Raw genomic sequence first — 12,423 nt, forward strand, 5'->3', positions numbered from 1 at the left:
AAAATGCTAAAATAATGCCTGATTTCCTTAAAAAATGCCACTTGAATTCCAAAAATGCTTTGTTTTATTTCAAACAAAACGTACAAACTCTCACATTATATGCTCATATCAACAACAGGTGATACCTAATAATTGTTTGTTTATAAAAAAAAAAATAAAAAAAATATATAAAAAAATTCTTATTTTTTTTTAAATAAAAAAATAAAAAAACACACACACAAGTAACACAACGCACAAACAGTCGAAACAGGTCCGAAACACAGAAAACAATCAAATTGTGTAATCAAAATTGTGAAACTTTAGGATTATTTATCCTTCTGAGTTCCGAGTGCTGAAAATCTGGATCACAGTCATGAAAAATGACAGAAAATGCTAGCAATTCTTTTTCGAAGAAAAAAAGAAAAAAATGCTCGTTTTCCCAAAAAATGCCGAAAAAAATGCTAGCATAATCGAGAAAGGCCTATTTACGACACTCAGTCTCTCTGATGTCACTGATTGTAGTCCGTAAATTAAATTGTTTTGTTTCTTATAGTCGGAATTCGAAATTGACTTTAGTGTACATTTACTATTAACAATTACTAATTAATACTTAAATTTACATTCATAGTTGCTGGTTCTTCAATGTTAATAAATTAATAAGATTCAAGGAGACTGGAACATATTTGTTTCTGCAACATTCAACCACGCCCTGGGGAGGAAGTGGTTGCATTCGTGTTCCGCCCACTTAGGGTGTTCAACTCCAGACTTCTATAATTGTCAGAGTTCGACAAACGAGTATTACAAAGTACAAGCGCATCGCAAGGGCAGAGATTCGACGCGAGCTTCGCCCACGTGATTGACTAGCCTCGCACGCCAATGGCCGCTTGCTCCTAGAGAGACTTGCTCAAATGATAAACAGGAATCCAATTAGAGAAACACAATCTGTTAGTATTAAAATGATCTATTAGCATAAAGGGACTAAACTGGTCTAAACTGTCTTCAGAGAGAAACAATTTCGTCTTTTAAAACGTCGCGTAAACTTAAAGCTTTGATCCATTAACGTTAATTGATCGGGCGTGACGTTAAACAAAGTAGCTGTATACTAACACGGTCAGTCATCTGCAGGCTGCAGAGCTACGTCAGTAAGAAATAACTCTTGTCTAATCTCATTCATCTCATGAATTAAGGGAGAATTGAGCGCGTAAAGAGAGACGTCTGTTTACTCAGGATACACAAGGATGAAACATCCATTTGATTTATTTGTTAATCACATACAATCCAAACCAATCACTTACAAGGCATGTATTGCTATCTCAAAGTCTACTATTTAACCAACATGAACAAAACCAAACTGGAAAATATTAAAAAGAAACTAACTATATGATACCATTTGGACATGTGAGGAACAATTTCAGGTAATAACTGTAACTAGATAAAGATTATATTTAATACACTATAAGGTATTTATCCGTCATCCTTCAAACAATGTACCAAACTAGCGTCTTTCACGTTAAGAAAAATCGCTAAGAGAAATAAAACTCATTCTTGGCTACTCTTCGTTCTCAATATGTTCTCCCTAAACAACAACGTTTTATTACAAAACTAACGCCGCATAACACTCTAAATATCTATATCAGTACCAATAGAATTAACTGACAAACCCACAAAAAACTTTTAATATTAATTTTTCTCACTGATTGCAATTACCACCCTGTACCCAATGTGATTTGTTCTTAGCTAGCCAAGTGCAAACTACGAGGTGTAACGGACGAGATGAAATATTAATCTGATTTTTATAAATACGTCACTGACAAGCCAATGAAAGGGAAAGAGGCATAGACCAGTACCACAGAGAGTAGAGGAGCCAAATTTGACCTTTGTAAATAGTAAAATGTTTGATCCATTTCGTAGCCCTTGTCATACGTTATCCGATCTTTCAGTGTTTACGCGACGGTAAAGCCAGCGGGAATCCTATTGCGATAGTATGTTGCGTAATCACAGTGGCGCCCACGGTCACTGAGCCTGCGGCTACGCCAAAGATTCCTGCTGGCTAAACCGTCGAGTAAACAGAAAGGTCTGATAACATATGACAAGCCCTACGAAATAGATCGAAATTTTTTTATATTTACAAAGGTCGAATTTGGCTCCTCTGCTTCCTGTGCCAGTACCATCGAAATGTAAATGTTGTTTATAGTGGTCATGTACTTAGATCCATGTCTCTTCGAGATAGCTAGTTTACAAGCATGCCACTGAAACAAAGGAAACAAATATTTTAAATGAACATAACAGTCAAAAACCAACTAGCAGCATGCAGACCCATTGGCTATATACAAAGCGTGACCGACGATTTGAATTGGGACTACCAAGAACAAATCCAGCCAGTGGCATGGGCAGGTCTTGAACCGGATTACAGCACCAACGCCCTTAACCACTCGGCCACGCTTGCCTCCTAAACATAGACAGGAGGTAGACCGGTTGGCTATATACAAAGCGTGAACGAGGATTTGAACTCGGGACAACCGAGAACAAATCCAGCCAGTGGCAGGGTAGAGGGTTTGAACCCGGGATCTCAACATAATAACAACAGATGCGTAAACTACTCGGCCACGCTGTCTCCATGTGACAAGGGAAAGAAACAGCTCTTGTCACTTCCACCAGTCTTAAAAAGTCTAAAATAAAAGTCTGATCCTTCTTAATATGCCTATTTGTATTATTTCGTTTCAGGGTGACTTTCAGAAAGAACATATAATTAATACTCTTCGGGTAGATGAAGTTCTAGTTGAATTGAAATAACCAATGCTGCAAGAGTGATTTCATTCAACCCGTGGCGGGAAACAATATCTTCCAATTAATGCGTAATTGTCCCAAGTAAACAAACGAAAACAATGAAACTAGTGTCGAGTTGTATCTAAAAGCGTTATAACTATTTCAAAGGTTTAGTGAAACCACTCTAAGTATATACCGACATCAGTTTTAGAAGAAAAGACTAAATATCTGTACAAATGTGTTGATAAAGCGATGTCACACTTAAACTAAAGAAAGATGTACAATGGCAAAAAAAATTCAGCGCCCAGAAAATATCATTTCATGCTGAAAATCGGCAACTGTTCATCATTCCAGTGTTAACTACAAGTGTAAAATCGTAAAAAATTTCACAGGTAAGAAGTTGAGAACAGGTGTAACTAAACGTAATAATTAGTAAAACACAAGAGACTTCACTGGGAGTCACGTTGGCCTCTTAAGGTAGATATAGAGAAATCCAATTTTCGTCCGCCAATGTTACTGCTCTTTCAAAGCGCGACACATTTCAAGTATTAACATACAGGTGTGAAGCCGTATACATGCAAGCATTGTTATAAGTGCTTTGTCGATTTATCAGCCTGTAAGAGACATGAAAGGATGCATACAGGAGAGAAGCCGTTTACATGCAAGCATTGTAGTAAGTGCTTTAGCCAATCATCGAATTGCAAAACTCATGAACGAACACATACAGGTGTGAAGCCGTATACGTGCAAACATTGTAATAAGTGCTTTATCGATTTATCAGCCTGTAAGAGACATGAAAGGATACATACAGGAGAGAAGCCGTATACATGCAAGCATTGTAATAAGTGCTTTAGCCATTCATCAGCTTGTAAGCTACATGAACGATTACATACAGGAGTGAAGCCGTATAAATGCAAGCATTGTGATAAGTGCTTTAGCCAGTCATCATCTCGCAAGAAACATGAACGATCACATACAGGAGAGAAGCCATATACGTGCAAGCATTGTAATAAGTGCTTTAGCCAGTCATCATCTCACAAGAAACATGAACGATCACATACAGGAGAGAAGCCGTATACATGCAGGCATTGTAATAAGTGCTTTAGCTATTCATCATCTTGTAAGCTACATGAACGATCACATACAGGAGTGAAACCGTATTCATGCAAGCATTGTAATAAGTGCTTTAGCTATTCATCATCTTGTAAGCTACATGAACGATCACATACAGGAGTGAAACCGTATTCATGCAAGCATTGTAATAAGTGCTTTAGCTATTCATCAGCTTGTAAGCTACATGAACGATCACATACAGGAGTAAAACCGTATACATGCAAACGTTGTAAGAAGTGCTTCAGCACATCAGCAAACTGTAAGCGACATGAACGAACACATACCGCAGTGAAGCCATATGCATGCAAGTATTGCAGTAAGTGCTTTAGCCAGTTATCAAATTGCAAGCAACATGAAAAGCTACACGTTTCGCGAGAAAGGTCTTTAAAACGGAAGCAGTATGGTGAGTGCCTTAAACAAGAAAGACACCTTCAGGAACCAACAGCAACTCGCCGTGGCAAGACGTTCCGTATGTTGTCTTCGTTCACTGAGGAAATTTCAAGCCAAGTTGAAAGCCTCACCTGTTGGATTTGTCAGGAGGAATTTAGCAATAAGGCAGATATCGTGCAACATTACGATGATCATATGAGAAAAGCAATGCTTACGCAAATGACATTGTAAGCTACAAGTGTGTCTGCTTTTCTTCTGATTGTTTTTAGTGTTTGTTATTCAGGTTTACCATGATGTTATTCGCACTGATTAATAAAAAGGAAAAGGGTCACGTTTTAAAAAACCAGTAACATTGGCAGACGAAAATCCTGGATATTTTCGACCGAATTTTTTTTACTACTGCAATAAATGCTGCTATGATAAACGGCTTGCTGATTTACAGTATGATATGATATGTCAAGTTTTCGGTGTTAAATTTTTCTTCGTCCATATCTCATTTTATCAGTTTTGTCATGGTCTCTTTCTTTTGTCTCGGTTTTAAGCGTCAAATCACAATTTCAGCTTTTCCTTACAGATATCTAGGCTCCTTCCAAAAACTGACATCTTCAGATATTTTCGCACCAAGGGTTATTTTAAATTAACAAGAATTTCAACTACCCGAATGGTATTAATTAAATGTTCTTTCTGAAAGTTACTCAAACGAGACAATAGAGATGCGAATATAAAGAAGGATTAGACTTTGGTGACTGACGGAAGTGGTGAAAGCTGTTACTTATCCTTGACACATTAAATTGGATGTTTGTGGGATCGGTCTTTGTCTCTTCCTCGTATTTATCGACTTGTCAGTGTCGGGTTTATAAAAATCAGATTGACTTATATCTCGGCGGTTTTCCCTTGTGTTTTACACTTGGCTGACTAAGTAGGAATCACGTTCGGTACACGGTGGTTATTACAGAAAAGTACATCTAAAGGAGCTACGTCACGGACAACGCATCTTGAAAAATCTTTTTTCAAGTTTGTCATTTGTAATCCGTCTTAATCTTCGTCAGTCGAAACCATCGTTGTTTATTTTTGGCTTTTTTTTTTCTCCATTAGTGTTTTTCCTCCTTGGAAAACTATTATTTTGAGGTTTCCTTCAATTTGAAAGTAATGAGAATCAAAGATCTCTTCGAGATATATCGACTTTTTTTGCATGAAGTTAGTATGAGTAGAAGGTTTATCCTGGGCATTGTTGTTCGAACATATCCTGGAAGAATTCAAACGTCTTTCAGTTCAAGCATTTTTTTATTTTCGCGGAGTAAATGCTGTACTTTTCAGTCGCGACGACTGGGTGCTTTGCGACTCATATACTTTGGCTTGGTTAAAAAAGGTAAACTTTGACGTTTGCCTTTAACATGTTTAATCGAAATAGTTGTTTCCTTTCGAGTTAGAAAGATTTCTACTCGGCTTAATGCAGAAAAATAACGCCTGATCGCAGGTTAGGTTACGCACGACAGAGTTACCTTTTGTCTCGTCACGCAATCTTAACGCCACATTGAGAAGTAAATTTTCGTTTGGATATTACCAAAAGCCGCTTCTCCTCGTTATTCTTTACCTTACGGCTACACATCCCATTTCTAACGACTACATTTCCAGCAAAACAGTTGCTGTTTATTTTTCTAATGGCGATGCATTAACTTCTGAACGGAAGAAACGTTTAACGTTTACTGCTTCCACCGGAAGTAATTTCACAACAGGCTACAAAAACACTTATAAATATCACTTAACACATTTAAGGATGTTGCAATTAGCGAAGCGCACTAATGACGTCACAGACTGATTTGACCCCCGGTGTGAGTCAAAATTCGGACAAACAAACCGCTCTTAGCCTGCGTAGCAGGCGTTGGCGGCCACTTTGGAGGCATATTTAGCGATTGTTTCACAAAACCATGGCCAGATTGGCTCGGACATCGGAAAGCCTTACCTGTACAACGTAGAAAGCTCAAACCGTGGTTTGAAACAAAAGGTTTGTCAAACAGAGCGATAATTCAATAAATGTGTAAAATGTTTTACTCTCAGTTATTGAATGGATTCTAAAGGCCCGATTTGCTGCCGGGATTTGCTGAAAGAAAACATTTTTATGAGAAATGCAAAACTTTTACACTGTTCTTAGTGGCACATTTTGCAACACAATAGAGCTAACCTCAGATTTATGCCACCACAAAATTACACAAAGAAACGCTTGTCCGATCGGTCCCCTTGCCTGACCCGAATATTTAAAGAGGTCAATTTCGTTACACAATTGTCGCGGCAAATACTATTTAATATACACTGTTCGAGCTCGGCAGCTGTAGCTGCAGTCTGTAATAGTAATGGGGATAAATAATAGCTTTATTTAAATCAAACCCGCCGTCAATTCCATTAGAAAGGCGTTTGAATAGCATAATATTTTCGCCCTCTATCTATCATGTGTCGAAACAGATCGGATGGCCGGCGATCAGTGCCGTCAAATTCGGGAAGAATTCTGAACTTCTTGCAACCGACGATCGTTCCGGTGCCTAAATGAAGCAAACATACAAGTGCTATCCTTCGCAATTATATAATTCGATAGTAATTCGCTATCCGCCGCTTAAATTTTTCGGCAGCCTGAATAACTTTGCAGTGGAAATCAACGGTGTCATTACCGGATCTTCGACTAATAAATTCAATTTTGTGCCATTTTTGGATATCTTCAATCTGTTTTTCACTTACTAAAGCAAAAATGTTTGAAATCTATCATTTTTCGAGCCTTTCGAGAATCTCGGCCTCAAATTGTGCCTTTCTCGCCCTTTTTTCTTGTCAAGAATGCGTCCCCTCCATACAAAGCCTTTGCCAAAACTAAAATTGTTATCCGACTCACGCAGGGGGGGGGGGGGGTATCATGTGGCGAAATCTATTTTTGCCAACGAGACAGCCGAGCCAAGAGGCGAGGCTGTCGAGGCGGCAGAATCATAGAGCCGTGTGCGTATGAGTATATAGGCAGAGAAAATCTTAAGTTCTGCGTAAGGGACTCTTTTTTTGACCATATTTGGGTGTAAGTAAACCCCATATTTGGGTTGTATTGTTCTTCCCAACTGGTTCCCAGTCTCTCACTCCTTGCTAGAGAGCAAATGACCAAAATGGCGTCCACGCGGCTCGCTGTTAAAATTTTCAATGTGGTCATTCATCCCTTTACCGATAAATACAACTTTAGGGAATTATAAATCGAAAGAGAATACCCTACAGAATATTCGACCGTCGAAAAAATGAACATCAAGGTCTTTAAAGCGATGAAATAATCTTTCGACTTTGCAGTCCTTTGATTTACGATCGAAGAGAGACATGAAAAGCAAAAGCGGACTGTCGACTTCAAATAGAGTTTTCTTGACTTATGAGAATGCTGAAGTCGGGTAAATGCTTTCTTTTTAGTGTTGATTGTGTTTATAGTAATTGTTCGACCGATGATTTATTCCAAAACAAGTACCGTTTATATTTTATTTGGCACGCATTTTCGCTCCGCGTAGGAATAACATCAATACAAAGCGACGTTCACTAAAATTACTGCATGTCATACACACAAGAAAGTCAAAAGTTTTTTGCTTCTAACGGCAAATGTAATTTTAACTTGAATAAAAATTTTGTCTCCAAATAATCCTTGACCGTTCAAGTTTTGTTTTCTGTTCAAATTTTTCAAGTTTTGCGTAATTGAACATGACACTTCGCTTGAACATGACACTTCGCATGCGAGACTGAAATCTGACCCGTGCATTACTGTTTCTGATTACTGAAAATTATTTTTTAAAAAGCATCTTAGCAGTTTTGATTTTGGGATTTGAATATAAGAAGTTCTTGAAATGCAACTATCCCTTTTGTGAATTTTAACCATCGCGTGTTGTATTTACAAAACAGTGATTAACCTCATTTATTACCTACATTTTGTGACATTTTAACATTGAAAAGAATTTAAAGATTTGTCAAGAGTTATCAATCTGTCAATCCCGTAGCCTACGTAGCAGACATCTGTGTACGTTTTTAGTGTGTTTAAAAGAGTGCGCGATCGCGAGAATACGCGCGCTGGAAACTACGGAGCCTGCTACGCAGGCTATCAAGCCTGTGTCATTTATGAACACCAGTAGCACTTTTTTAGCATATTACCGAAAATACAATTTACCATATTTTGGTCATTTCAAATATAGTTCTATCAAAAACCATTCAATATCTGTTCTTATGAACAAATATGAGTATTTCGCTCGTTGGCACTTACCGATAGGTAAAACTAGTTAGTAATAGTGAATAGTGCGCTTTGCTAGCTAGATGATGTTGCAATTCTAAATTGTGCAACTCAGCAGAAATAATCAATTGTCACGAAATGAGTTCCCTTTGGTTAACTATTAGCAACGTTTTAGTGTGTTCGTGCGGGTAATATTTGACCTCCTGACCTCTTTCAGTGCTTTGGCTAAATTAAAGGCACGGCGCCGCACAGTAAAATCTTTAGAAACACAGTCACTTGAGAAACACACAAGTCGTGTTTGCGTTAGTCACGGAGTGAACGTGACATGAATTTCTGCCTAGCCGGAAAAGTGCCTGCTTACGCATGCAAATATTTATTTTGTTCCGAATGTTCAATAAAATAACCCAAACCAGTTCATTTAAAAGAAAGCCAAATCACGCCAAAATAAAGAGTAGACTATAAAGGCTATCCCATTGTGTTTCTCCGTTTGGCGTCTTCCGACAAGCTTTTGGTAATTCCCCTGGCGTAGCCTGCGTAGCTGGCGGTATTGTTGGGTTTTTAAGTGCCCAACAGCAAGCGGCGAAGCCGCGACAACGAGCGGCGCAGCCGCGAGTGGCTTGGGGAGGAGAAGCTGAAATACCGCCTGCCCGGATGGGCTGCTTTTCTGAGAAGCCCGTACGCTGGCATACGGAGCATTCTGATTGGATGGGAATGCTAAGCACGTCAATCAAATGTCTCGGTAATCTCCAAGGGAGCGCTCCAAAGGCCGGCAGATCTTTGCCGCGTACAATTAAAGCAAATCAAGCGAATCAACATAGCACATTAAGCGTTATCGTTGGCCTTATCGAGTTTGAATATTTTACGCGAAGATGGAGAAATTGTTTGAAGCAAGAGCATGAAGCGGCTGCAAACAATTGCCAGAATCTGTTTTGTGGAAAAGATGCGATGGCCATTTTGCTAATTACCGCATTGCAGTTTATTTAACTTGGTGCCACTCCTGGTGCGACTCAGACTAAAGTATAAACATAACGACATAACGCTTTGGTCGTATTGTATTGTTAAGAAAATCTGTGACACCCCTTCGCTCGATTAGATATTTAGAAAGCAGTATTCAACAAGATAATCTGCTTATTTTTTCGTTAATGTGACAAGTTGGAAGCGGTTCATTTCTGTTGGACTTGTTGCGTGACATTGCCAGGTGACATTATTACTTTGTAAAGCTTTTTTCTCACAGATATATTGAGCGCTCCTGTCGAAGCCCGGTTAGTTTCGAAAGATGTACTTTTTCCTCAGTAGATTTTTGCCGAATGAAGAGTCCGACTTGTAGTGTTTCGTCGACTGTCGTTATGAAACCGAGTTTATCGTGGACGTGACTGTCAAAATAGATCGTCTGGGTTATTCCAAGCCCCAGAACCTGTCAACAGTTTGTCAAAATGCAAATAAGGGGGCGGAAGCCAAAAAGGCAGCCCATCCGGGCAGGCGGTATTTCAGCTTCTCCTCCCCAAGCCACTCGCGGCTGCGCCGCTCGTTGTCGCGGCTTCGCCGCTTACTGTTAGGCACTTAAAAACCCAACAATACCGCCAGCTACGCAGGCTACCCCTGGCGCGATGACGTGTATTTCGTGCTTTGACACATTCTTGCTGAGCTTGCAACTTACGTTTCGATAACGTTTCGATTCTCAAAATACCGTAAACTCAAAACAAAAATTGGGATATCCAGAAAATAAGTCGTTGTTTTGCAATATTTAACACGTTCCGGGTAAATTGTACGACTTGTACTCGCTCCGAGCCAAACGCTTGAGTAACACAACAATAAATATTTCACACAAACAGAGCGCAGAGTATTCAAACTGAAAATAGGTGAATGATTATTTATAGCTACAAGCGAGAGATCGCGTGACATGGGTCTGACGTAGTGGTAATTTTAAATAGCTTGGACATGTCCAAGCGGTCTTTGTTTTCGCTACGTGATTTTAGGTTAAATTAATATTAGCGCCTAAAGACTTGTACTAGTAAAAATTGCGTTCTTAATCGTTTTAAACTTCGCTGCCTTCTGTAATACTTTTATTCGTCCATTATATTTCCAATTTACAGAAATGTCATATATCTGCTAAAAATATTAATATATAATGACTGGAGATCTTAGCAAGCTCTACTGAGCTTTTCTAAAGAAGATCCCCATATGTTAAAAACTAACAATAATATAGCAGATGGATATAATTTCTATAAATGTAGTATCTAACACGGGTTTTGCTATTTTTAAAAATTAACTATAATCTAGCTTAAGGAATACATATGATTTTGCACATAGACTTCGAGCGCTGAACCCCTTACATTCTTAATTGGTTATGTGACGTAAGATTTGGGCTACTCACGTTTTTGATTATTATCAGATAATGTTTGTAAATTTGACAAGTCACGTTTTTTCTACAAGAACGGAAGTGCTGAAGCACAACTATAGAGTGACACGCGCTTTGATCACCCACAGCGGAAAGTATTCCCTTGAGAAATTAAAACAGTCCCTTGAGAGTTAACAAGAATGCAATCCCTTCCGGTTCAGATTTTAGCCCAGGTAAACGCTATTCTTCCTCTTTTTGCTTGTAAACAAGCAAAAAAAGTCGAAAAAATGACTTAAATACCGTGACATGCTCCTTTAAAAGCTCGTTGTGCGTTCACGTATAAATGTCAGTAAATCGTGTTGGTGTTGGATGTAGATGTTTTGGGAAGCAGTTAATATGGAGTGTTATACAGTGTTATTAGTTTTGTAAATGAACGTTATTGTTCTGGTAAACATTGCGAACGAAGAGTAGCCAGGAATGAGTTTTTTTTCTTTACGCGATATTTCTTATAGTTAAAGTTGTAAGTTGTGTTCCTTTTTAGAAAGACGGCAAAATATATTTATACTTTTTATCTCCTTCTGTTTCAAACATTTACTTTACGTAGTTTCAGTTCATTTCCCATCCTCGGAGACCAAGGGGCAGTTAGTGGGGCGACGGGCAGCTTATCAGGACAACGGGATTTTCGGGCGAAAGTTTACAACATAGAGCGTAACAGCCCCTGGGCACTTTGTCTTACCGAACCAGTTCCAGAAGCGTTTGAACTCCTTCCTCCTGATTGGCCACAAAAATATTTTTGTGGCCAATCAGCGAGGTTGACAGAAGAGCGACTCTGACGTCTTCTTACACGAAGTTGTTTTCCTCATAGACTCGTCGTTGTTGTTAAGCCCGTCCATCGGATGATACTACGTGGGTCTCAGATAAAAAAGCAAAACAAAAACAAAACAACGAGGCCTGGGAATATGTTAACTGTAGCATAGCGCAAGGAAACCAAAAGTTTTTAAAGCTATACGCGAGCACCTCTTGTTTATAAGTTTTGTTTTTGTTATTTAAATATCCAACAAATTAAACAAAAACCCTTTGTTTTAACTGTCAAGCTGGCAACAAAATAACAATAGGTGACGGCAGCGATATCTTCGCTAACGCGTGGCCCGTGCAGCGAAGTACCCACACCGTGGCAAGTTCCAGAAGTCGGGCAACGACCGAGAAAAATAATAAGAATTGTTGTTTACTCGAATAACTATTAAAAAGCGCGCAACTAACAGTGTAGAACTGGCAGTCGTCTAAGGCTTATTTTTTTCTGAGACTCTCCATGTAATAGCATCCGATTGATGGGCAGAGCATCCACGACGAGTCTTTGAGGAAAACAACTTCGTGTAAGAAGACATCGGAGTCTCCTAGCCGGTCCTCGTCGCTGATTGGCCACAAAAATATTTTTGTGGCCAATCAGGAGGAAGGAGTTCAAACGCTTCTGGAACTGGTTCGGTAAGACAAAGTGCCCAGGGGCTGTTACGCTCTATGTTGTAAACTTTCGCCCGAAAATCCCGTTGTCCCGATAAGCTACACGTCGCCCCCACTAACTGCCCCTGGGTCTCCGAGGATGTTCATTTCC

General features: G+C 39.1%; 3 protein-coding genes across 3 annotated transcripts in view; 1 reads left to right on the forward strand and 2 right to left on the reverse strand.

The window, feature by feature from the left end:
- LOC144655394 (uncharacterized) overlaps positions 1-12,423 on the reverse strand; it is a 147,797-nt gene that overhangs the window by 73,460 nt on the left and 61,914 nt on the right. The window lies entirely within an intron of this gene.
- LOC144655424 (uncharacterized) overlaps positions 1-12,423 on the reverse strand; it is a 223,723-nt gene that overhangs the window by 61,084 nt on the left and 150,216 nt on the right. The gene's annotated exons all lie outside the window — the stretch shown is intronic.
- LOC144655404 (uncharacterized) lies at positions 3,313-5,398 on the forward strand. The gene has a single exon (XM_078515666.1). The coding sequence runs from the start codon at positions 3,379-3,381 to the stop codon at positions 4,477-4,479; it is 1,101 nt and encodes a 366-aa protein (XP_078371792.1). The 5' UTR covers positions 3,313-3,378; the 3' UTR covers positions 4,480-5,398.

This window comes from Oculina patagonica, chromosome 5 (assembly GCF_052425735.1).
Source record: "Oculina patagonica isolate OP01 chromosome 5, crgOcupat, whole genome shotgun sequence".
Classification (NCBI taxonomy): Eukaryota; Metazoa; Cnidaria; class Anthozoa; order Scleractinia; family Oculinidae; genus Oculina; species Oculina patagonica.